At 55.7% G+C, this 22,322-nt stretch overlaps 1 protein-coding gene across 1 annotated transcript in view; it reads left to right on the forward strand.

Annotated features, from left to right (window-relative positions):
* The window catches only part of LOC120858562 (transmembrane protease serine 6), a 39,599-nt gene extending 20,079 nt beyond the window's left edge, over positions 1-19,520 (forward strand). The window contains exons 8-18 of the mRNA XM_040234694.1: positions 500-636; positions 1,995-2,107; positions 2,392-2,501; positions 10,748-10,893; positions 11,271-11,369; positions 12,316-12,429; positions 13,819-13,935; positions 14,260-14,428; positions 15,786-16,057; positions 18,047-18,183; positions 18,705-19,520. Of these exons, the coding sequence (XP_040090628.1) occupies positions 500-636; positions 1,995-2,107; positions 2,392-2,501; positions 10,748-10,893; positions 11,271-11,369; positions 12,316-12,429; positions 13,819-13,935; positions 14,260-14,428; positions 15,786-16,057; positions 18,047-18,183; positions 18,705-18,863 (1,573 nt within the window). The 3' untranslated portion in view covers positions 18,864-19,520. The remainder of the gene's footprint in view (positions 1-499; positions 637-1,994; positions 2,108-2,391; positions 2,502-10,747; positions 10,894-11,270; positions 11,370-12,315; positions 12,430-13,818; positions 13,936-14,259; positions 14,429-15,785; positions 16,058-18,046; positions 18,184-18,704) is intronic.
* The last annotated feature ends 2,802 nt before the right edge of the window (positions 19,521-22,322 follow it).

Consider the following 22,322-nt stretch of genomic DNA (forward strand, 5'->3'; position numbering starts at 1 on the left):
ATGGTTATTTCTCCTGTGCCTCCCCCAAGTCAAGCTCTGGGTAGAGTCCTGGGGTACCCAGGGGATCACCAGACTGTACACCTGTCTTCTCTCTGTTCCAGCCAGGAGAGCCAGGAGTTAGGTATGGTCAGCCAGAGGGCATGGCCCGCATAGGTGCCAGTCTGGTCTCCTTACAGGGCATAGGCTGGGCACTCAGGGGTCACGGGGATTCTGAGGGGGCTTGAGGGGTGCTGTGGGACAGGAGTCAGCAGTCACAGTGGAATTGTAAGCTCCAGAATTCTGGGAAACCCCTTGTCTTCTCTCCTCTGAGGAGCTGGACTGACCCTTATAGGAGCCCTCTGAGAGGGTTAGACACCTGCCTGAGGACACACAGCAGCCTGGCCATAGACTCAGATGTACAGGCTCCCAGTCCCTCCTCATCTGTTCTTGGCAGCCCACAGCCCTCCCAGACTCCTTCCCAGGCCCCGCCCCTCCTCGTCACCTTTCTCTGTCCCACCAGGGTCTATGGCTGCAGTCGCCAGGAGCCCGTGGTGGAGGTCCTAGCCTCAGGCGCCATCATGTCGGTGGTCTGGAAGAAGGGCCTTCACAGCTACTACGACCCCTTCGTGCTCTCCGTGCAGCCTGTGACCTTCCAGGGTGAGGGGTCAGGAGTCCTTCGGGGAGGAGAGGGGCTCAGCGGCAGAAGCCACGGGTGCTCCTTGGGCTTGCTTTCCCCTTCTTTGCTCTGGTTGGAGATGGGATGGGGGAGGGAAGGTTCTGGAAGCCTCTCTGCTCTCCAAACTCACACCCACCCCTCTGAGCCCCTTTATCTCTCTCTGTTCTGGCTCTATCACCCCTTCCCCTGCCCCACCCATGCTTCCTCCCTCCTCCTCACCTCATCCTCTCTCCTGCCCTCTTGCAGACAACTTGCGTCTTTGCCTCCTCTCTCTTCTCTCCCTCCTTGGCTGTCTCCTCTCCCGGTCCCCTCCCCTGCCCCTCCTCCCTCTGTGTGCACCCTGGCTGAGCGTGGAGAGTGGGGTCCCCCAGACGATCCTCTCACACTAAAGGTCAGTGCATTTGTCCCTAGAGATGGCAGGGGAAGGGTGTTCAGAGGCGGGCGATTCATGGGAAAGGGTGCCCGGGCTGCCCCTCTGAGCCTTCCCCACTCTCTCCTGCTTCTGAATCCCCCTCCACCACCCGCTTTCTCAGGAAGAGCAGGCCCCACCCTTCACGCCTCCTGACTGTCATCATCACCATCAATTATCATCGATCAGCTGCCTCTGGGCAGACAAAGCAAAACTTGAAGTTTCCCGGGCTCCGTGGAGGGAGGGTTACCCCGAGGACACAGAGCCTGCCCCCTTTCCCTTCCTCTGCCACTTCCCCTCCCTCCCCTGGTTCCACCCTCTTGGTCTCCTGTTGGTCACCCAGATCCACAGGTGACCCTGGGAGTCTCTGGGGTTGAAGAAGTGCCACAGTCGGCCCGTTCTCATGGGCGTCTCTGATACAGCTCGATGGGGAGGGGAAGGAGGGCTTTAGGGACCCGGGCTCCATGGGAGGTGTCAGGGCAGCTGAGGACACAGCTGCTCCCCATCCCTCGCCCTCTCACTGTGTGACCTCATCCAAGTTGCTCCTTTTCTCTGAACCTCATCATCTTTGAAAAGGGGAATGGTTCTTTCTCTCCAGTCCCTGTAACCATGAGGCTGGCACAGCAGTGAACACGTTCAGTAAACGATCAAGGGCTGCACAGCTGATGTCAGTAGCGAACATTTATTGAGCATTTACTACATGCCATGTCTGTGTAATCTGCTCAACTATCCTATGAAGTATGTACTTTTATTGTCCCCACTTCACAGAGGGAGAAACTGAGGCCCAAGTTCATGCATTCACACTCAGTCTTTAGGCTGTACTGTTTAGTGGCAGTCAGGGTGGTGGGGTTTCAGCTGCCTCCCACCTGCTGGCAGGTGCAGTGGGGTAGGGCTGAGGAACCCTCTGTAACTTCTGTTCTCTGGGCCCAGCCTGCGAGGTGAACCTGACCCTGGAGGGCCGGCTGGAGCCGCAGGGTGTCCTCAGCACACCGTACTTCCCCAGCTACTACTCACCCAGCACCCACTGCTCCTGGCACCTGACGGTGAGCCCACCTACTCTCTGCCCACAGCACCCTGTAGACCTCCAGGGACCCCAGCTGGGAGGGGAGCACTGTTCTGCCTCTGACCCAGGCTGCCCCCTGGGTACTAGTCCCTCTGGGGTGGGTGGGATGGGTCCCTTGGCCATGGCGATACTTGATGGTTGACCTCAGCCCCAGCCAGCGCTCTATGTTTGCAGGCCTCCTTCCTGCTTCCATCTCCTGGGAGATGGGGCCATCAGTGCCGCCACAGCCGGTGGGCCCCCTAGTGACCGGCTCCTCTGTCCTAGGTGCCGTCTCTGGACTACGGCTTGGCCCTCTGGTTTGACGCCTATGCACTGCGGAGGCAGAAATACGACATGCCATGCACCCAGGGCCAGTGGACCATCCAAAACAGAAGGTACCCACCCTCTGGACCCCCTCCCTTTCTCTGCAGGTAACCTCCCTTGGGAGCTCAAGTGTGGAATCTCAGAGGGGCATCACGGGAAGAGAGCATAGGTGGGGTTGGTCAGGCCTGTTGCCTTACCGTTGACCCCTGTCCAGCTCCAGCCCCAGCCTCGCCTCCTGCCACTCAGAGGTCTCAGACACACATTTGTCATCAGTCACCTTGGATGCTGATCCTCGTTAGAGTGAAATGGTTTCATTGTTGTAGGTACTGTCACCCCACTGCCTGGCACCCCGAATCCTTAAATGAGATGATGCAGAGTCATAGGACTCAGCAGTGCTGGGCACCTTTCCTAAATCCACCCCAGTGCCATCCCTTATCTGCCCCCCATTGTTGGTCAAAATAAAGCAGTTTCTTGGCCTCAACACTGCTTAGCCTGAGTCCACGTGACTTCTGCTAACCTGACCACTTTCCGAAGGCACCTGAGTCACCAGCATCCCTCGTGGGATGCCGGTCTTACTCTCTGTCCTACCCTTGGCCCCCTGGTGACAGAGTTCCTGAGGAAGATTTGAGTCCTTTGGAGAAGTGGGCAGGACGCGGCAGAGCCAGGCCATCCTCTGGTCAGCATGAATGCAGTTTGATCAGTAGGATGAGGGGGGCTGGCCCCCTGAGGGCCATAGGTAGTCCTGGCAGTCTCAAAGGAGTGGGGTGGGTGGGGAGGTGGGAAATGCAGACATTGCAGGTGAGTTTCCCCTGGTTTGGAGAGAGACAGTGGACTGGGGCGTTCAGGGAAGGGATGTGTACAATGGGAGGGGCTCTGTGTCTAAATACTGTGCGGGAGCATCCCGTAGCGGGAGAGGATGGCTCAGGCACAGGTTGTCACCGGGAGGGGGGTGAGGCAGGAGGGGAGTAGGAGGCACAAAGGGCAGCAGCAGAACATCTTGGCATGGCACCATTGGTGCAGGGGTGGGGCAGAGGCTTGGGGAGAGAGAAGGGATCTCAAAGTAGCCTCGCAGAACTAGGGAACCCCCTCCCCACCTGGGGACCAAGAATGCCCAAGAGAAGATTCTACATCTCAGCTCAGGTTGGCCTTCTGCTCTTCCTTCCAACCCTGAGGTCCTAGGGGTCTATGAGAGGCTGGGATTCTAATGTGCAAGGTTCCTGATTTCTTTGTTTCACGGATTTTCAGTATCAAAGATTCCCATACATTAAAATTGGAAAGTTCTGGGACTCTGGAATTCTTGGATTCTGGGGTTAGTGTTCATGTTCACCCACGCTGGGGTTTTGCTTATTGGTTGATCTTATTGAAAAGCATCAGCCGGACAAAGGGGGAACAGGGATTTGACTACCCTCGTTGACTCGTCACCATCCTTTCCAGGGCTTTGGGAAGCTATCAGGGACTGTGATTAAAAGGGAAAAGAAGACATGCCAACAATGTGAGTTTGGGCCTGTGCTATTTGGGGGTGATGTCAGGTGGTGTGACTCTGGCCCTGTGCTTTTTGGAGAGCAGAAGGCATCTTGTCCCACAGGCCCCAGCATGTGGGTGGCTTTCTGGGCATGACTGCCTTGATCTTTCATGGAGCTCCCTCAGGGCCCCTCCCCATCGGCTTGGGGCCATGCAGATTGAGGATGACTGGGCTGACCCCCAACTCAGCATCGGGAGCCCACAGAGTGACCTTGAGAGTGGTCCTTGATTCATGGTCCTCCGAATGAGATTAATATCTTTTCCTGTTGCCTTCTCAACCCTAGAGGTGAATCTGATATCTCAAAGAGGAGCTAGGAAGACAGAAGGGCCCTGAATCTGATGCTTCTTCAAGTACCTCCCACCCCCAAGGCTATTCCATGGGCTGGGAGGTGGGCCCTGGCATCAGGGGCCCCATTGCACCGGCTTGGTGTTCAGCACAGGGCCTCAGTTCACTGGCCTGACAGCCTGTGATGTCAGCAGTATCATCATTCCATTTCCCAGAGAAGGAAACCAAGGCTCAGTGGGATTAAGTGGTACCCAGATGGGTCCAGAGTCAGGGCCCCTCTCCCATGCACACCATGGGCACAGCGGGACACACAGTGGTCCACGCCGTGCTCCCCCAGAGGGCCTCCTGTCTGCCTCCCTGACGCAGCCAGGAGGGTTGGGCAGAGGTGGGGGCCCTAGGTGGTAGGACTTCATGAGTTGCCCTTGGGTTTCCAGGGGGGACCACAGATAGGGAGAGTCTTCATCAAAAGGAATGATGCCACAATGGTGAAATTTCAGGCACTGTGACAGAATCTACCAAAACTGGAGGAGTCTCACCCACCCTAGTGTCTCAAAGCACCGTTGAGCTACAGAAAAGTGGGCTGGGCTGGCCATTGAACCCGATCTTTACCCATTGTACAGGTGGGAAAACTGAGGCCAAGGGAGGACTAAGAACTTGTCCTTCTATTATTATATTTATTTACTTACTTTTGGCTGTGCTGGCTCTTCCTTGGGACTTTCTCTAGTTGCGGCATACTGACTTCTCTTGTTGTGGCCCGTGGGATCTTAGTTCCTTGATCAGGGATCAAACCCACATCCCCTCCATTGGAAGGCAGGTTCTTAACCACTGGACCACCAGGGAAGTCCCTGGCCTCTTGTCCTTGTCTCTTTGTCTTGAAGTGGCGGGGGTGGGGGTGGGGAGGTGAAGCCCCACAGGGCCTGGGGCTCCCACCCCCCTCCCTCTTCTGAAGCCTCTTCCACCTTGGCCGTTGACAAGGATCGACAGAGGGGAGGCTGGGGTGATAAAGATGTGCTCAGAAAAGCCTGTCCACCTGGCTTTGCATGTAACTCTGGGTACATCCCGTTCCTTATCTATAAAACAAGAGAGTTAGGCCAGCCCAAGGCCCTAACTTTTTATTATTTACCCATCAGAAAGATGTCTCCCAGTAAGTTGTGTTTATTAGTTCCTAATGAAATGTCATTCCAAGTTGGGCTGGAGAGGTAGAAAGAGTTTAGCTGTTGATACAAGAAAGCAGGATTCAAGTCCTGGCTCCCCTCCTTCTATTTGGCAAGGACTCACCTTTCTCAGCCTCAGGTAGCCCATTTAAAAAATGGGCATGAAGCAGACCTCCCATCCAGGGAAGAGTAACTGAAATGATGGGTAGAGGATGCTGGCTCCTGCAGGCTGGGATAAAGCCCAGTTCAAGAAGGCACCAACCATGCATTCAGGACTGGCTCCTGACTCTGCACCAGGCAGGCCCTGAGCTCGGGTGCCGTTTCCTTCATCCTCAGCAACCTGGCGAGGGAGCTGGCCCCACGCTGCCTTCACAGACCTATGAGGGACCGAGGCACAGAGAGGCAAAAGCATTCCCGCAAAATCACCCAGCTCATAACTAGAGAAAACAGAGTTGAGCAGTAAGATCCAGAGCATGCATGAGGGCATGTGGGCCTGTGAGCGTGTGTCTGTGAGAGTATGCACGCGCACACTTGTGCAGTCTTCCCTCAGAGCCTTGGGGCAGCCGTGTCAGCTGTTCCCTCCCATGGTCAAGGCACCCTTCTAAGGGGACTGACCACTGCTGTGTCTCTCACATCTGAGAGCCACCTGGGAAGTCCCATCTCTGCCTTCGCAGACCTTTGTAAGGATCAAGGTCCCTAGGAGAGACTCGCGGCTCCCTGCCCCTAGGCTCCTGCCCGCATCTGAGTGCAAAAGGGGAGGCAGAAGTGTACCTCCAGATTGCAAGCACTGGGCAAACCGTTTCCTCTAGTTCTGATCTTTTTTGATAACCATCAGCCCATGTAGTTGCTGGGAAATTCTTTGAATAAGCATTTGTTGGAAAATCTGCTTGTGTGGGTGGCAGAGACATGAGAGGTCTGGGGAAGGGTGTAGATTTCCAGGCACAGGATCTGTAGGGAGGGGGATGCACAGAATGGCCATTGACGAGGAGCGACAGAGGGTAGGTTGGGGGAGAGGGGGTCTCACCCCTCAGTGCCAGCATGGTGATGAGGAGAGGCTGGCTGGGCTCCCTCCATTGGCGAGGCATCCTTGGGCATGTCACCTTCCTCCTATGAGCCCTTAATGCCTTCCCCCCACCTCCCTCTTTCCTCCCCAGTTTCTCCTTGGCCTAGGCCTCATGCCCTTTGAGTGGCCTGGATGTGGGGGAGGGAGCTGACCTCGTGAGATCCGGCCAGCAGCGGCTGGGTTTCACAGAACCAGCTCTGACAGGGTGTCAATACAGCACAGGCTTCCCCCTTTCCGGGAACCTGCCTCCTGCCAGCTTCCTCCCCTGTGATGTCACTTTTCTTGTGATCTGCCCAACCATTTCCACTTCGCCTATGGCGACAGGCAGAGTCACTGGCTCCTTAAGCCTGCTGGAGCCCCTCAGGCTGGGCCTGGATATGGGGTAGCCCTTCTGGTCTCCAGAGCCCCTGGGTGACCACAGAGGCTCCCCGGGCACTGCTGGGGGCTGGCAGTGTGGAAGGAGGAGCTACTGTCCTCAGTGAGCTCACAGCCCAACGACGTCAGCAGCTAGGTTTCAAAGAAATCCTTCTCATTCACTCCATAAAACATCCTACGGGGAGCTAGCACCCCGTCTTACTACAGACATGAAAACAGAAGCTTGCTGAGGTTGAGCGAGATTCCCAAGGTCACACAGCTGGTTCACGTGGCAAAGCCCAGCCTCAGCCTCAGCTCTGCAGCTTCAGGTCCAGTGCTCTGGCCACGTGAGACACTGCTGGCCTCCCTTTTTCAGTGCTCGCATTCTCTGACTCTCTTTCCCATTTAGCCTGTCTTGAGGGAAGGGAATATCTGTGTGTGTATATTCATCCATCTATCCATTCACCCACCTTCAATCCTTCATCTACCATCAGTCCTTCCTTCCTTCCATCCATTCATCCATCCATCAATACACCAACCCACCCTTCCTTCTTTCCATCTACCCACCCTTCTATCCGTCCATCATCCAATCTTTCTTGAACTCCTTGAGTTCAGCTAGAGATGCTGATATGCAAGGTTGACCGGATCCCTGCTTACTGTCTGTGTGAGGCAAGAAGCAAAATTCCACACTTTCAGAGAAAGCAAGGCAGGCATGAGTGCAAAAAATGGTGCCTTCAGACCCCGAGCACTTTGTAGCTGAGATGAGAGGTGGGCTCCACAGTCTTAAGACTTTTGGCACGCCTTGGAGAGGGTGTATGCCAGCATTTGATAGATGAAGAGGGATTGGAGAGTCAGGGGATTTAAACCCTCTCCCAGAAGGCACTGCAGTAAGAATCAGAAACGAAAATGTGCAAAGAGGCCAAGCCAGTGTGTAATTCCATAAGCCGGGCTGCTGTCGGGGAGAGGGAGCAAGGGAGGGAGGAACCTCCTTAGCTGGACTATACATGCCCTGGCTAATTCAGGCAGCCTCTGATTACTTCCAGCCAATGTTTCTGGGGTGTATTTTTCAGAGGCAAGAATCTAGGCCGTTATGTGAAATTAGCTGGCATGTGCATTTTTTAAAAGGTTTTTAACACTGCATAGGCTAAATAGATCCTCTTTCGATTGAGTAATTTAGCCTGCATCGCCAGATTTCAGCCTCTGCCTTGAATTCTTTTGTTCGTGTCTGCTAACGAAGAGCCTTGCCCCAAAATGTCCTTAGAGCCTCTGGCCACGGCGACCACGCAGCCCTCAAATTCTTACAAATATAACGTTTCCCTTCCCTCTAACCCAGCGCTGATTCTGTGTCTGTCCACGGTGAGCATGTGGGGACAATGCCCCAGGCCTCTGAGCCTTAAGTATGTTCAGGATGGCCCTGATTTCTCATTTCCCCTTGCTCAGTATCTCCCACCCCCCAGATTCCCTATCCACTCACCAGGACCAGTCTCCGGGGAGGGTAATCCTTGATAACTTTTACTGAAATACTTTAAAAACAAATGGACGATCCCCACACCATCCCCGCCTTGTTTCCTTAGCTTTGAAAGGATAAGAACCAGGTTTGCTCGGGACGCCCCCTGGTGGCACCTCATCCGTCTCTGGTCCCCCTGGGCCGTACTGGCCTGGTTCTCAAAAATTTCCATTTCAGAATCCTCTACACTCTTAAAAATTGTTGAGCAACCCAGAGAGTTATATACCTCGTATAAAAACTATATTTGTAATCTATATGTACAGTAGTAGAAATGAAAACTTAAAACATTTAAACATATTTACCAATTCATTTAAAAGAAAAAACCATTACATTTTAACATAAAGAAAATGAATTATGTTTTCCAAAACTAAAAACATTTGGTGAAGAAAAATATCCGCATTTTATGTTTTTGCAACTTTATTTAGTAATTGGATTAATAGACCAGGACTGAATCCCCACACCTGCTTCTTCGTTCAGTGGGTTACAGTATCACATACCCCGTAGTCTCTGGAAAATTTTACTGTATTCTTACATGGGGGCTTCCCTGGTGTCTCAGACAGTAAGGAATCCACCTGCAATGCAGGAGACCCAGGTTTGATCTCTGGGTCAGGAAGATCCCTTGGAGAAGGGAATGGCTAACCACACCAGTATTCTTGTCTGGAGAACCCCATGAGTGGAGGACCCTGGTGGGCTTCAGTCCACGGGGTCACAGAGAGTTGGGCACAACTGAGTGACGGTACACACGCGAACATCCTTACATAGTTTCTGGAAAATTCTACTTTATCCTTGTGGAGAATGAGAGTGAAAAAAGCAAATGATACCTGAGAATTATTATAAAAATAGTTTTCTCTTTGAACCTCCAAGGGTCCCCAGGCCACATTTTGAGAACTGTTCATTGGCATAGGGGCAAGAATATGGTTCCCGCAGCCAGACAGTATGGCCAGGTCTGAGGGGGGCCATAGGGGACATGAGGGCTCAGCCTCTGGAGCTCATGTGGGTGAGGGTCAGGGTGCCCACCTCCCCATAGAGCAGGCCCGGGGGGGGCTTCTGGGCTCTGAGGAGGCTGGATTCTTGCCTACCTTCGCATTTCCCTCGCTGAGCCTCTTCTGGAAAACAGGATGAGAACAATTCCTGCTTATAGGGTGGAGCTGCTGTGACCTCAGAATCCCCATGCAATGAGGCCTCCAACTATTACTGAACCAGTAAGTGCTTGCCATGTTCTAGGAGTTACGAGGAAGCCTCTGACCCCTGGGAGACAGGGGACCTGCAGTGTGGGCTGCTGCGCCCGCTGTGAGATGTTCCCATCACGCTTTGGGGCACTCCCACTTGCTCTCCTGACTTCCTCCTACCTTCTCTGCTAGCGTCATTTTCACTTCTCCCCGCAGACTTTTCCACCCATATTCTGGGTGTTTCTCTCATCTGTAAAGGCATTCCCTATAGGGGCGGGCATTCCTATGATCTGATGGGGCTGACCCATCTGTTCCATGAGGGTGTCCTGCCTGGGAAGGCAGGGTACCCTGGGTTGCTCTCTGTGGTGGGTCCTGCTACTCTGGGGGCGTGGCTGCACCTTCCATGAAAGCATGTCCACTTGCTCTGCGAGGCGAGCTGGGACCAATGCTGTGTGGGAAAAGCCCCCTTTTCCCCCTGCCCGGGAGTTGGGAGGATTCCTACCTGCTCCCCAGGGGGTGGGATTCCACCTTTCTGTGGAGGTCTCCCACCTGCTCTGTGGGAACAAAATCATCACCCGTGGGGGTTGGGGGGCCAGCAGGGATATGAGTGTGTTCCCATGGTTGGGGGATGGTCCCACCTGGGTGTGGCCATGCTTGAGAAGGTGCTGCCCATCACCTGTTGGTCCTGGAGCTGCACTGGTGTCCCCTTGTGTCCAGAGAGCCACAGGGAAGCCCCCAGGGCTCTGGAGACTTCTCAGTGGGAGGCACGGGCTTGAATGGAGAGCATGGCTGTCTTCTTGCCCCACTCTGACTGAGTACAGTAGGAACGTCCCTTCTCACCTATGGAGAGTAGACTAGTAAAGGAATTTTCCTTCCACTGACACATTGGAGCCTTTTGTCAGGTCAACAGAGACGAGAATTTCCCTTGTTTTATAAGTGAGGAAAGTGAGATTCAGAGAAGGGCTCTGACCTGCTAGAATCTCACAGCTCCTAGGTGACTGGGACTAGAATCCAGACGATAAATTTTATCGAAGGCTTCTGAGCAGGGCAGTGACACTGCCAGGCTGCTTTCTGGATGACTGTGGGGCTGAGCGGTCACCCAGGGGAGAAACCACGACGGAAGGGGCGGCGGTGGGGTCGGGGTGCAGCTCCCCTTTCTTCCCCAGCTGCCCTCTCCTTGCTCTGTCTGTGCACCGGGACCCAGGCTGCCCCGTGCCTTGGACCAGCCCGTGTAGCCCTCAGTCCGTCTCTGGTCCCCTCTAGGCTGTGTGGCCTGCGCACCCTGCAGCCCTACGCTGAGAGGATCCCCGTGGTGGCCAGCGCCGGCATCACCATCAACTTCACGTCCCAGATCTCCCTCACCGGGCCCGGCGTGCAGGTGCACTACAGCCTGTACAACCAGTCAGATCGTGAGTGTGGGCAGGTCGGGGAGTGGGGGACCCCAAAGCCCCTTCAGCTTCTCCCTGCTTCTTAGCCCTCCCTGGAAGCACCTAGAGGCTAGTCTAAAGGAGTGTTGTGTGTGTGTGCATGTTCACTTGTGTGCCCACATGTATGCATGAGCATAGGCAGCTTTGCGTGTGCCCACATGTGCAAGGCACTCACAGGTGTTTATGAGCTATATACACTCATACATACCCGAGTGTGTGCTGTGTGCATGTCCCCAGACATGTGTGTCCTCATGGACCATGTACACAGCCACATGGTCACACATGTGAGCACACAGGTGTGGTGTGTCTGCACGTGTTTTCATAATGATGTGTGTCCTGATGGTGCCCTCCCCATCCAGCCTGCCCTGGAGAGTTCCTCTGCTCCGTGAACGGACTCTGTGTGCCTACCTGTGATGGGGTCAAGGATTGCCCCAACGGCCTGGATGAGAGAAACTGCGGTGAGCAGCCCACCCACTTGGTCCCTCCTCTCTCCCCACCTCTGTGCTGCTGGGCTGAGCCTATCGTTTCGAGATCTCCCAATGGGCAGCTCCCATTATCAGCATTCAGGAAACTCCCTCGCTGTGTTGAGATGCAGGGTGGATGCACAGGATGGGCAAGTGTCCTCTCCAGGGTTTCCCCATGGGGCAGTGGCAGAGACAAACGGGGACCCAGGTATGCTGCTTCCCAGCTCATGGCTTCTTGCCACCAGGCTATGACCCTCAGCCTTCTGCACAGGCAGCCATCCGAGAAGGAACAGAGCAGATGAGGGAGGGCAGGCCCAGGAGGAAGAAGGCTCTTCAGCAGGGTTGGGCAGGCCCAGGGTGGCCAAAGAGAGGACACTGTATCTGCCTCTTTTGAGCAGGGCCCTCCACTGCAGCGGTTCAGACTGGAGCTGCTGACTCTTCCTGGGGCTGTGCTCACCGCCACCCAACCCCGGCAGAAGGGGGTCAGAAGGGGCTTCTGACGGTCCCTAAGCCAGGATTCTCTTGGAATAATAACTCTGCCTCTGAATCCTGGCTTCTGGCCCCCAGAGTCACCATCACAGCAGCCTGCATCCCATCAAAGCCTATACATGTGGGAGGGAAGTAGGAGGGAAGGGGGATGTGCCTGCCTCTGGACTGATCCTGCCTTCATGCTGAGGAAGGCACCTCGTATTTGGAACCAGAACATCTGGCTTCAAGTTCTCGCTCAGCCAGGTGACCTCAGACAAGTCACTTTGTTTCCGTTTTTCCACCAGTGAAATGGAGTATCTCACCGGGTTGCTGTGAGACTCAGGTGCAAAGTAGCTGAGAAAGAGATTTGTGATCATAACTTGCGACACCACGCATGGTCTCCAGGCAACACAAAGTCCCAGCCTGGTGCCTCTGGCTTCCTCCCACTTGGCCCTCCTCTGTGTCCTCACAGTCTGCAGAGCCACATTCCAGTGCCAGGAGGACAGCACGTGCATCCCCCTGTCCAGGGTCTGTGACCGGCAGCCCGACTGTCTCAATGGGAGTGATGAAGAGCAATGCCAGGAAGGTAGGGCAGGGTATGACTAGGTATCTAGAGGGAAATCAAAGAATGGGCTCAGCCAGACGGCCTGGCCCTTCTCCATGCTTCTTCCACAAAGGTTTCTGCCCTCTTGTCCAAATACTTACCTGCCCATCTATAAGTGTGCCTATATGTCCATCTGTTTACCCATCCATCTGTCCATCCATCCATCTATCTATTCATCCATCCAAATACCCATCCACCCATTCTTCCATCCATCCATCCATCCATCTGTCCATCCATCCGTCTTCTGGTCTCTCCAACTATTTGTCTGTTCGTTGATTCATACATCCACCCACTGATTCGTCCATCAGCCTGTCCAACCACCTATCTCCCTGTCCACTAAGCCATCAATCTACTCATTTATTGGGTTTATTTGTTTACCCAATTACCTGTCTGTATGTCCATTGTTCCATCCTCCATCCATGCATCCATGAATGCACAGGTGCAGGCATCCATCCAGGGATCTAACTAGTTGTTTGTCCATTGGCACCTTATCCATCTAAATAGCTGTGTGTCAGTCTTCTTATCAGACCATCAAACTGCACATTTATTGGCCTGCCCAATCTCTTGTCTGAGTCTCCATTGTTTTATCCATCCATCCATCCACCCACCCATCCATCTCTCAGACCATCCAACCTTCACTTGCAGATTACCCAGTGATATGCAAGGCAGAATAAGGAAAATGAAATAAAAGGCACTGGAGAAGTGGTCCCCGTCCTCTGGGGATTATCTGATTAAAAAAAAAAAAAGATGGGTTACTCTGGGCCAAAGCCTCTGAACATCATATCCAGTAGCATAGGAAGACTGGAGGGCAAGGAGGAGATGAGGCTGAGAAAACTAGAGAAGGTGGGCTTTGAACTGGGCCTCGAAGAGAAATAAAACTTAAATAGAGGAGGAAAGGAGACCAGGTGAAGTCTGGCTGGTGGGGCAGAAACTCTTCACAGTGTAGGCAGTGAGGAGCAGGTGGGTGTCTAGGTGGGTGGGGCCTGGAGGGCTGCCAGGCCAAGGAATATGATGGGAGGGGCATAGCCTTGTTCTTGGGAGCCCTGCTCATCTCAAGGTGGAGGCACAGTTCTGGCTTCAGGTACCACACCTGGGGAAGGCATGACCCTACCGTCAGGAGCCCAGGTCTGAGAGGGGAGACATCACCTTCTCTCAAAACACCAGTCTGAGGGAGCGAGGGGTCAGGAGGGGATACGGCCTGCCTCTAGGGAATCCTAAAGGAGCCTCAGGGGACCCTTTAGAGTGATCAAGGGACCCCTCCCCAGTCGTCTCCTGGCCTCTTTCAGGCTCCATCTTCCCTGGGCCTTGTTTTGGAGACTCCTTCAGGCTCAAGGACCCACCCTCTGCACCCTGCCCCCCACCCAATCCTAGGGGTGCCTTGTGGAACCTTCACCTTTCAGTGTGAGGACCGCAGCTGTGTCAAGAAGCCCAACCCGCAGTGTGACGGGCACCCCGACTGCAGGGACGGCTCGGACGAGCAGCACTGCGGTGAGCCCTGGGCGCTCCGACAGGCTGGGGTGGGCAGGACACCCTCCACCTGCTGGGCCCACGAGCATGGGGGGCAGGGAGGTGCCCACCCTGGGGGGCTGGAGGGAGAGCTCACCGTCTGTCCATCTGTCTCTTTTTACCCCACCTCTGCCCCCTCGTGGGGATCCTGCCCACCTCCCTCTCTCTCGCTCCCTCATTCCCTTTCCCTGGCCCCCTCTGTGTCTTTCCTCTCTCCTCTTCCATGCCTCTCCTTCTGTCTCTGTCTCACTGGTTCTCTCCTGCCTCTACCCCTGCCCTTCCGTCCACCCCTGCCCCTGCCCCCAGACTGTGGCCTTCAGGGCCCCTCGGGCCGCATCGTGGGCGGGGCCGTGTCCTCGGAGGGTGAGTGGCCGTGGCAGGCCAGCCTCCAGGTTCGTGGCCGACACATCTGTGGGGGGGCCCTCATCACTGACCGCTGGGTGATCACTGCTGCCCACTGCTTCCAGGAGGAAAGGTGAGCCTGGGGACACAGGCCACGAGAGGTGGGTAGGAAGGTGGTGGTGAGGGGGTGGGGGCAGCGTGTCTGAGATCTCAGCAGACAGAAGGGAGGGTTGTGGGAAGCCCCTCAGACTTGCTGTCCCGACACTTGGGTTCAGCCCTGACTACCAGAATACACTCTGCGCCCTGGGAAAGGTTGCTCACCCCTGCTGTGCTCTGCTTCTGGTGTCTTGCTCTCAGCTGGGCCAGTGAGCCATTCACTTACTCATTCCTCCATTCAGCAATATTTGTTGTGCTTCTACTATGTGCCAGAGGCTGTGCTAGACACTGGGGTAGAGCTGAGAACAGAATTCCCGCCCTGGTCAGAGGTCGTGACACCCTTCTCCAGGTGTGCCTGTCCCCTACCCCAGGGACAGAGAGATGCAGAGAAGCCCACAAGAAGGGCCATCTCACCCTGCCCACAGACATCCCCCCATCTCCATGGTGAGCTGACAGCGCCCCTCTCCACCTCCAGCCTGATGCCCTGTGCTCCAGACCCAGCCCCCAGCACGGCAGCCCTGGACTCTCTCCCCACACCTCCTCCTCTTTCCTGGGTCTGCCCAGTCCAAGCCAAAGGCCTGGAGCCATCCGGGCGCCCTTCCTTCTCCCCCACACTCAGCCAGGCAGCAAGCCCTCTCGGTAGTCCGAACACATCTTCAGCCACTGCCCGTCCATGCTGCCACCATCACCCCTGCGTCACTGTAGCAGCCCAGAGTCCAGCTCCCTTCTGCATCCTATGCCTGGGTGCCCAGCTGCCCTTCTGGGTTCAGTCTGACTACCCAGGTTCTTTCACTCCATCCCTGGCTCCCCACTGTCCACAAGGTAGAGAAAGACCTGGATGCTGACCTAGCCTCCAGGGGTCTGCACAGCCCAGTCTCTGCCGATTCTTTCACACTCAACTCCCACCCGCTCCTCCTGAGGACTCGCAATTTCCAGGGGTTTCCCAGTTTCTCCATCTAGAAAGTGCGCAGAAAACATCTGCCAGTGCCTGGCACTGTGCTGGATTTTTTTTTTTTTTTTACATCCACAGTCTTATTGAATTCCCCCAGGAACGGAACATATGAGCCGAAGATGCTATTCCCACTTCACAGATAGGGTGACTGAGGCCTAGAGAGGTACACTCACCTCTAGGAAGGGATGAAGCTGGGGCTGAAATCCAGGCAGTCAGACTCCAGGGCCAGCACTGAGCACCACACTGCCAGCTGCACGGTCTACCAGAGCAGGGTGGGGATGGGTGTGGGGGACCAGGTCCCAGGTGGGAATGCTGGCTATCACAGGGATCTGGGATGGGATGGGGGAGGCGGCCGCTGAGCGAGTCCCCCTCCCGCCCCCAGCATGGCATCCCCGGCACTGTGGACCGTGTTCCTGGGCAAAGTGTGGCAGAGCTCACGCTGGCCGGGTGAGGTGTCCTTCAAGGTGAGCCGCCTGCTCCTGCATCCATACCACGAGGAGGACAGCCATGACTACGACGTGGCCCTGCTGCAGCTCGACCACCCCGTGGTGCGCTCGGCCGCCGTGCAGCCCGTCTGCCTGCCTGCCCGATCCCACTTCTTCGAGCCGGGCCTGCACTGCTGGATCACAGGCTGGGGTGCCCTGCGAGAAGGCGGTGAGCTGGACTGCGGGCAGGGGAGATGGGGTGGGTCTGGCTCGCCTAACTTCTGAGCCTGGAAGGGAGTTGGCGAGTGACCCTGGGGCTCCACTCTTGCTAGTCCTGGATTAAATGGGGTTGTATTTCATAGAAAAAAAAAAAAAAAAGGCTTTTACTACAGCCATGGGTTGTCTCCCTGGCCCTTCCCTTCCTTCCAGAAGGGCACTTCAGTTCAGTTGCTCAGTCGTGTCCGACTCTTTGCAACCCCATGAATTGCAGCATTCCAGGCCTCCCTGTGCATCACCAACTCCCGGAGTTCACTCAAACTCATGTCCATTGAGTCGGTGATGCCATCCAGCCATCTCATCCTCTGTCGTCCCCTTCTCCTCCTGCCCCCAATCCCTCCCAGCACCAGAGTCTTTTCCAATGAGTCAACTCTTCGCATCAGGTGGCCAAAGTATTGGAGTTTCAATACCTTTCAAGTGAAGGGCACTTAAGGAGAACCAAGGTCATGGAGGCGATCCTGGGGGATATCTGTGGGGTGACAGGGCAGGCCAGGGACCCCATGGCCCTTGGGTAAGCTCCAACCCTGTGCTCCTTGGACAATGGGAGGGTATATGTCTGTGTTGGGGGGACACTTTTAATTATTAACACTTACCACATGGAGGTTAGATTTTAGGGGAACATGATTTCATTTAATCCATCCAACAACTCTAGTTATTGGTAATCATGGACCCCATCTTAAGGATGGGAAAACAGAGACATTTAGTATTGACTCAAAGTCACACAGCCAGGGAGAGTTGGAATAGAGACTAGAACCCAGGACTGTCTGACCCCAGAGACTCTGCTGTTCCTGCTACTGCCTCCCAGAAACATGAGTTTCTGTCCTTCCCTCCTGCACTGACCAGAGGCTGCTGTCCCTAGAGGCCAGCTCTCAGTTCTATACACGACTACAGCCATGCCCTGCACCCTTCGTGGTGGTGGTGTTCAGGAGTGTATACTGTGCTTTACAATCTGGAGGTGGGTGAGGTTGAGGGATAATGTAAAATGGAGAAGCTGAGGCTCACGTGTAAAGTGACTTGTCCAAGAACATGATAGAGAATAGAGGTCAAGCAAGGATCAGTCCACTTGCTCATTCATTCATTTAGTGATACATTTGTGAACATCTGCTATATGGCGGGCATTGAGTTGGACAAAGCAGTATAAAAATGAATAGGAGACAGTGCTAAGAGCTGACACGGATGGGGGTGTGGGGGCAACGACAGCCCAGAGGAGGGGTGGGCTGAGCTGAGGCTTGCAGGTGGGTCAGCAGTGTCCCAGCAAAGCGGAAAGGCGTTTCTGGTAAGAGCATAGGTGGCAACCCACCTGAGAACACCCAGCACCAGAGGGGAGCCGGGAGCAGGTGGATCTGGGTGAGGACAGGCAGGAAGGACAGGCAGGGGATCTCAGTCAGGATCTTGAGCTAGGATTCCTACTCCTGACCTGAATGAAGGTCTCAGGGCTTCAGGAAAGAAAACCAGCGTCTGGGTCCCACCCCAGCTGAACAGACCGGATCCTCCAGTGGAGCTAGGCACAGGGTGTATATTGAAACTCCATGGTTGGGTGGCGGGGTCCTAACACGAATCCTCGAGGAGAAGCGCTGGCTGGACAATGAGCAGACGCTGACTAAGTTTTAGGTGGGAGCAGAGGCGTGAGGTGTGTGCTCTGGAAAAATTCCCCAGGGCTGTCACAGAGAAGAGGGGAGGCGGCCAAGAGGCCTCAGGCACGAGGAGGGGATGGAGGAGAACCTGAGGACACTGGCCTGGTGGGTGGGGGGGCTCTGTCCCCATGAGCCACTTGGAGAAGGAGCCAGAACAGAGTGTCAGTGAGGGGGATGGTGGAGATGGGAGGGAGGGCAGAGCAGGACGAGGAAGGAGCTCTTGAGATACGAAAGGAACAGCCAAGAGAAGAGACGGGGGCCTGGGCACCTCAGATCCTCTTACCTTTGCCCTCAACCCTGCTGGGCAGGCCCCACCAGCAACGGCCTGCAGAAGGTGGACGTGCAGCTGATCCCGCAGGACCTGTGCAGCGAGGCCTACCGCTACCAGGTGACACCCCGCATGCTGTGCGCCGGCTACCGCAATGGCAAGAAGGATGCCTGCCAGGTGACTCCCGCGGAGTGTGCCAGGGGGTGGGGAGAGGGCACGGCTCTCATCACCAGGGCCCGGCCCTCGGCTCACAGCAGCCTGAAGCAGCCTCATGGCAAGGTGGGCTTGGCAGTCCTCACTTTGTGGGTGAGGAAACTGAGGGTTGGGAGGTTGAGAGACTGCCTCCAGGTTGCAGACACCAGATCAGAAGAGACCCAGGTGCCAGGTCTGAGAACCAACCCCAGCTCTGCTTCTTATCCTCTGAGAGGCACTTTGCCCAAGTGACCCAGCAGAGAGGACGAGACGGAGCTCACAGAATGGAGGCAGAGCTGGGCAGGGCATCGGGACACACATTCAAGCTTCCGTGACAGCCAGGCCCCTCTGGAGGCCAGGCTGGGTTGGTTCGGGCTCCCTCCATGTATTAGAGGCTTCCAAAGGGGTTGTCATTTTCCTGCTGTCACTCTCAGAATATCCCCAGTAGTCCAGCCCTTTACCTGGAAGTGGATTCCTTTACTCTGCTGTCTCTCCGCGCCTTACAGGGTGACTCAGGTGGCCCGCTGGTGTGCAAGGAGCCCAGTGGCCGTTGGTTCCTGGCAGGGCTGGTCAGCTGGGGTCTGGGCTGCGGCCGGCCCAACTATTTTGGCGTCTACACCCGCATCACTGGTGTGATCGGCTGGATCCAGCAGGTGCTGACTTGAGGAGCTGCCCCCCTCCAGAGCAGGGGCCTACCTCTTGGACTCAGAGAGCCCAGGGCACCCACTGGGGGGTTGGGAGCAAGTATTCTGCAGGCAGCAGGGCCTGGAAGGGACAGGAGGTGGTGTCTTTCCTGTCCCCCAACCTAATGCCTGATATCAGCCTCAGTGAGGGTACAAGGAGGGAGGTGGGCCATTCGCTGGTGGTCCAGACCACCCCTGAAGGCCTGGGATGGTCACCAGTCCTGGATGGGGGGTTCTCATCCAGGCTGTCACCTCCTGATTCTCTCTTCTCCTCCCTGCTCCTCCGCTGCTGACTTTTGTGGGGAAGAGCTGAGCAGTGATCCTGTGGCTGCAAGGTCCTCCCGCCACCACCCCTGCCCCAGTGCAAAGGCTGTTGGGATGGCATCTTCTCCAGACAGCAGATTCCGGCCTTTGAAGCCCTCGGCCTAACTTGAGTGGTGGAGGAGGAAGGTGCTCCCACAGGAAGGGCCCTCAGAGTCCTGGAGACAGTCAAGTGGGCCAGCCGCCACTGCAAGCCAAAGGGTGGGGAGCCCTGGGTCCAGGGTCCTCCCAACCCCACCTGCCCCTTGGGACTTCACTGTCCATTCTCACCAGGAGGTGAGCTCAGCTGCCCTGTGGAATAAAGCCGTCTGACCCAAGGTCCTACTCTGGGGGTTGAATGGGGCCCCAACACCAATCTCATGCCCTTGACTGAACAGACCCTTGCTATCTGCTCAGCCTGTTGGCTAAGTGTCCAGAAGGCCAAGGCGGGGTCAGTGGGGGTAGGGCTGACCTCCAGGGCATCTGCCTAAATCCCAGGAGCCACACTGGAAAGGCAGTGGTTGGGTGCCCTCAGGTCAGAGTTGGGCTTCCCAGGTGGCGCTAGTGGTAAAGAATCCACCTGCCAAGCAGGAGAGGCAAGAGACACAGGTTCAACCTCTGGGTTGGGAAGATCCCCTGGAGTAGGAAATGGCACCCCACTTCAGTATCCTTGCCTGGAAACTCCCTTGGACAGTCCATTGGGCCACAAAGAGTCAGACACATACAGGTCAGAGTCAGGGCTGGGACAAGTGCTGGGCTTCTTCTGGAAGCCTAGGAGGAAACTGAGGGACAAGGAGCCTCCTGATCACACCAGGGAGGGGTCAGGAGTGGAGCCTGGGGCGGAAGCCCTGTCTCCTGATTCCCAGGCGACCACTTCTCTGTCTCAGCACTGCCTCTGCATTCTGCGTCCCTTATTCAGCACCTCACAGGCTCTGACCACGTGCCAAGTGCTGTAGTGGGGTCATGGAGCTCACAGAACTCGGCTCCTGATCTCGAGAGGGGTGGGATGGTGATCCAGTGTGAAGGGTTCTGGGGGAGGCAGCCAGTAACTCGGAAAGTCAGGGAGAGCTGCCTGGAGGAAACTTGAGTTGGGATTCAAAGGCAGCCAAAGTAGGGAAGAGCATTCCAGGCAGGGGAAGAGGATATGCAAAGGCACAGAGTCCTCAAAGTCAGTGGCCTCTTAGGGAAAGTCATTTGTTTTTAGTTTGGACAGAGGTTGGGGTTAGGGGCAAAGCAAAGGAAGAATTCCTTTGGGGAGGGGCAAACTGAGATGAGATGGCAAAGAACTTGGAGTGGAGCTAAAGATCTGATGCTGGGCACTCTGGGGAGCCAGGAAAGGTTCTAGAGCAGGAAGGTGACACACAAGTGGCTTCACATTTAGAACCAACATTGACATCAGCGTGGAGAAAATGGGAGGCAGGGAAGCTGGTGAGGAGGCTGCTGTAGAACTCAAAAAGGAGGAGGCCTGGACCAAGCAGGGCAGTGGGGATGGACACAGCTTTGAAGGACCTTCATTATCCTCCAGGTGCATGGGTGGTGGGGGTAATCTGAGGACCTCTCCCAGCTGGGCTGGTGGAGTACCCATTGCCTGACCTGGGGCACCTGGGGAAAGAAAGGCTCTGGGAAGGTATCATGAACTTAGGGTGCCTCTAGGAGGGAGATGTCCAGGAGATAGGCAGAGCTTGAGAGAGGTTTGGAGGGGGGATTTTCCAACCACCCTGCATGGAAGGTGGTCCAGGGAAGACCAAAGAGGTAGGGAAGACACACGCACTGTAGAAGTGGGGGCCCAGAGTAGGAGGCTGAGGGGTGGTATGTCCAGTGGCTGGAGGGGAGCTAAGGGGGTGGAGTCTTAGCAGCCAAGGCTGTGGCCTGAGTGGGAGTGATCAGGGAGGGCTGTGGGGTGGGCCCTGATAGAGGTGAGGAAGAAGGGTGTCAAGCACAGACAAGTCTTCCTTGGAGCCTGAGTGGCAGGAAGAAGCAGCGGGGAGCCTCAGCAGGGACCTAGTCTCCAGAGGGTTTTCAAAGGGAGACAAGGAGTAGCCACCGGAGCCACGTGTGGGGGCCCTCCATCTGCTGGGTCCCCCCTGTGGAGACGGAGCAGATGGAGCAGCTGCTACGGGGGGGTCACCTTTGGGGAGGGGACAGGACTACCCCGGGGGGCCTCTCAAAGGGGGAGCAGAACACTGCCAGAGGGTACTTTGCTGAAATGCAAATTCCTGGCCTTATCCTAGTCTTGACACCTGCAAGATAAACTGCTGGGGGGAGGGGAGGAGGGAAGCAACATAGACACTCAGTAGGACCAGCACATGGTGACAGAATTGGCCAAGGGGGGGGGGGGTGGGCGGGGCTTCGTTGGACTCTGAGAAGATGGAGGGGAGCCTGGGGTTTGTATTTCTCAGGACTTGGGACAGGGGGTGGAGGTGACCAGAAGGTATCATAGCGGTAAGCAGAGGGGACGTCCTGGGAGGTTAGGATGGAGCGGAGGTGGCAGGGCAAAGCTGGGGAGCAGAGGGCCAGCTGAATGGTGTGGTGAGGTAGGGAAACTCCAGATGCCTGGAAGCCTAGCTCCCCAGCCCTCAGCATCCCAGCTAATCCATGTCTGCCTGGAGGCTGTGGGAGACTGAGTAACTCTGGGGGCAGAGCCTTAGAAGTCACCTTGTCCAACCCCTTGCTTTACCCATGAAGAAACAGACCCAGAGAGGGGCAGATACTTTCCAAAGTTTACCCAGCAAGGCAGCGTTGGTACCCTGGACACCCACCCACAAGACAGAGGATTCAGCCATGATACTTCCCCTCAACACACACGGGAGAATGACAACAGGCAGACCCCAGGACTTTGGGGAAAAGCCCCATTACCTTTGGACTGTCTATCCCACCTTAAGTTTAGCCCCTGATCCAAGGGACTTCCCTGATGACTCAGCAGATAAAGAATCCACCTGCAATGCAGGAGACATGGGTTCAATCCCTGGGTCAGGAAGATCCCCTGGAGGAAGAAATGGCAACGCACTCCAGTATTCTTACCTGGAAAGTCCCATGGACAGAGGCGCCTGGTGGACTCATCCACAGGGTCACGAGAATCAGACACAATTAAGTGCACAGAGCGCTGTCCCCAAATGTGGCCCAGAGAAAGGGAGACAGCCA

Source organism: Oryx dammah, unplaced genomic scaffold, assembly GCF_014754425.2.
Source record: "Oryx dammah isolate SB20612 unplaced genomic scaffold, SCBI_Odam_1.1 HiC_scaffold_29, whole genome shotgun sequence".
NCBI lineage: Eukaryota > Metazoa > Chordata > Mammalia > Artiodactyla > Bovidae > Oryx > Oryx dammah.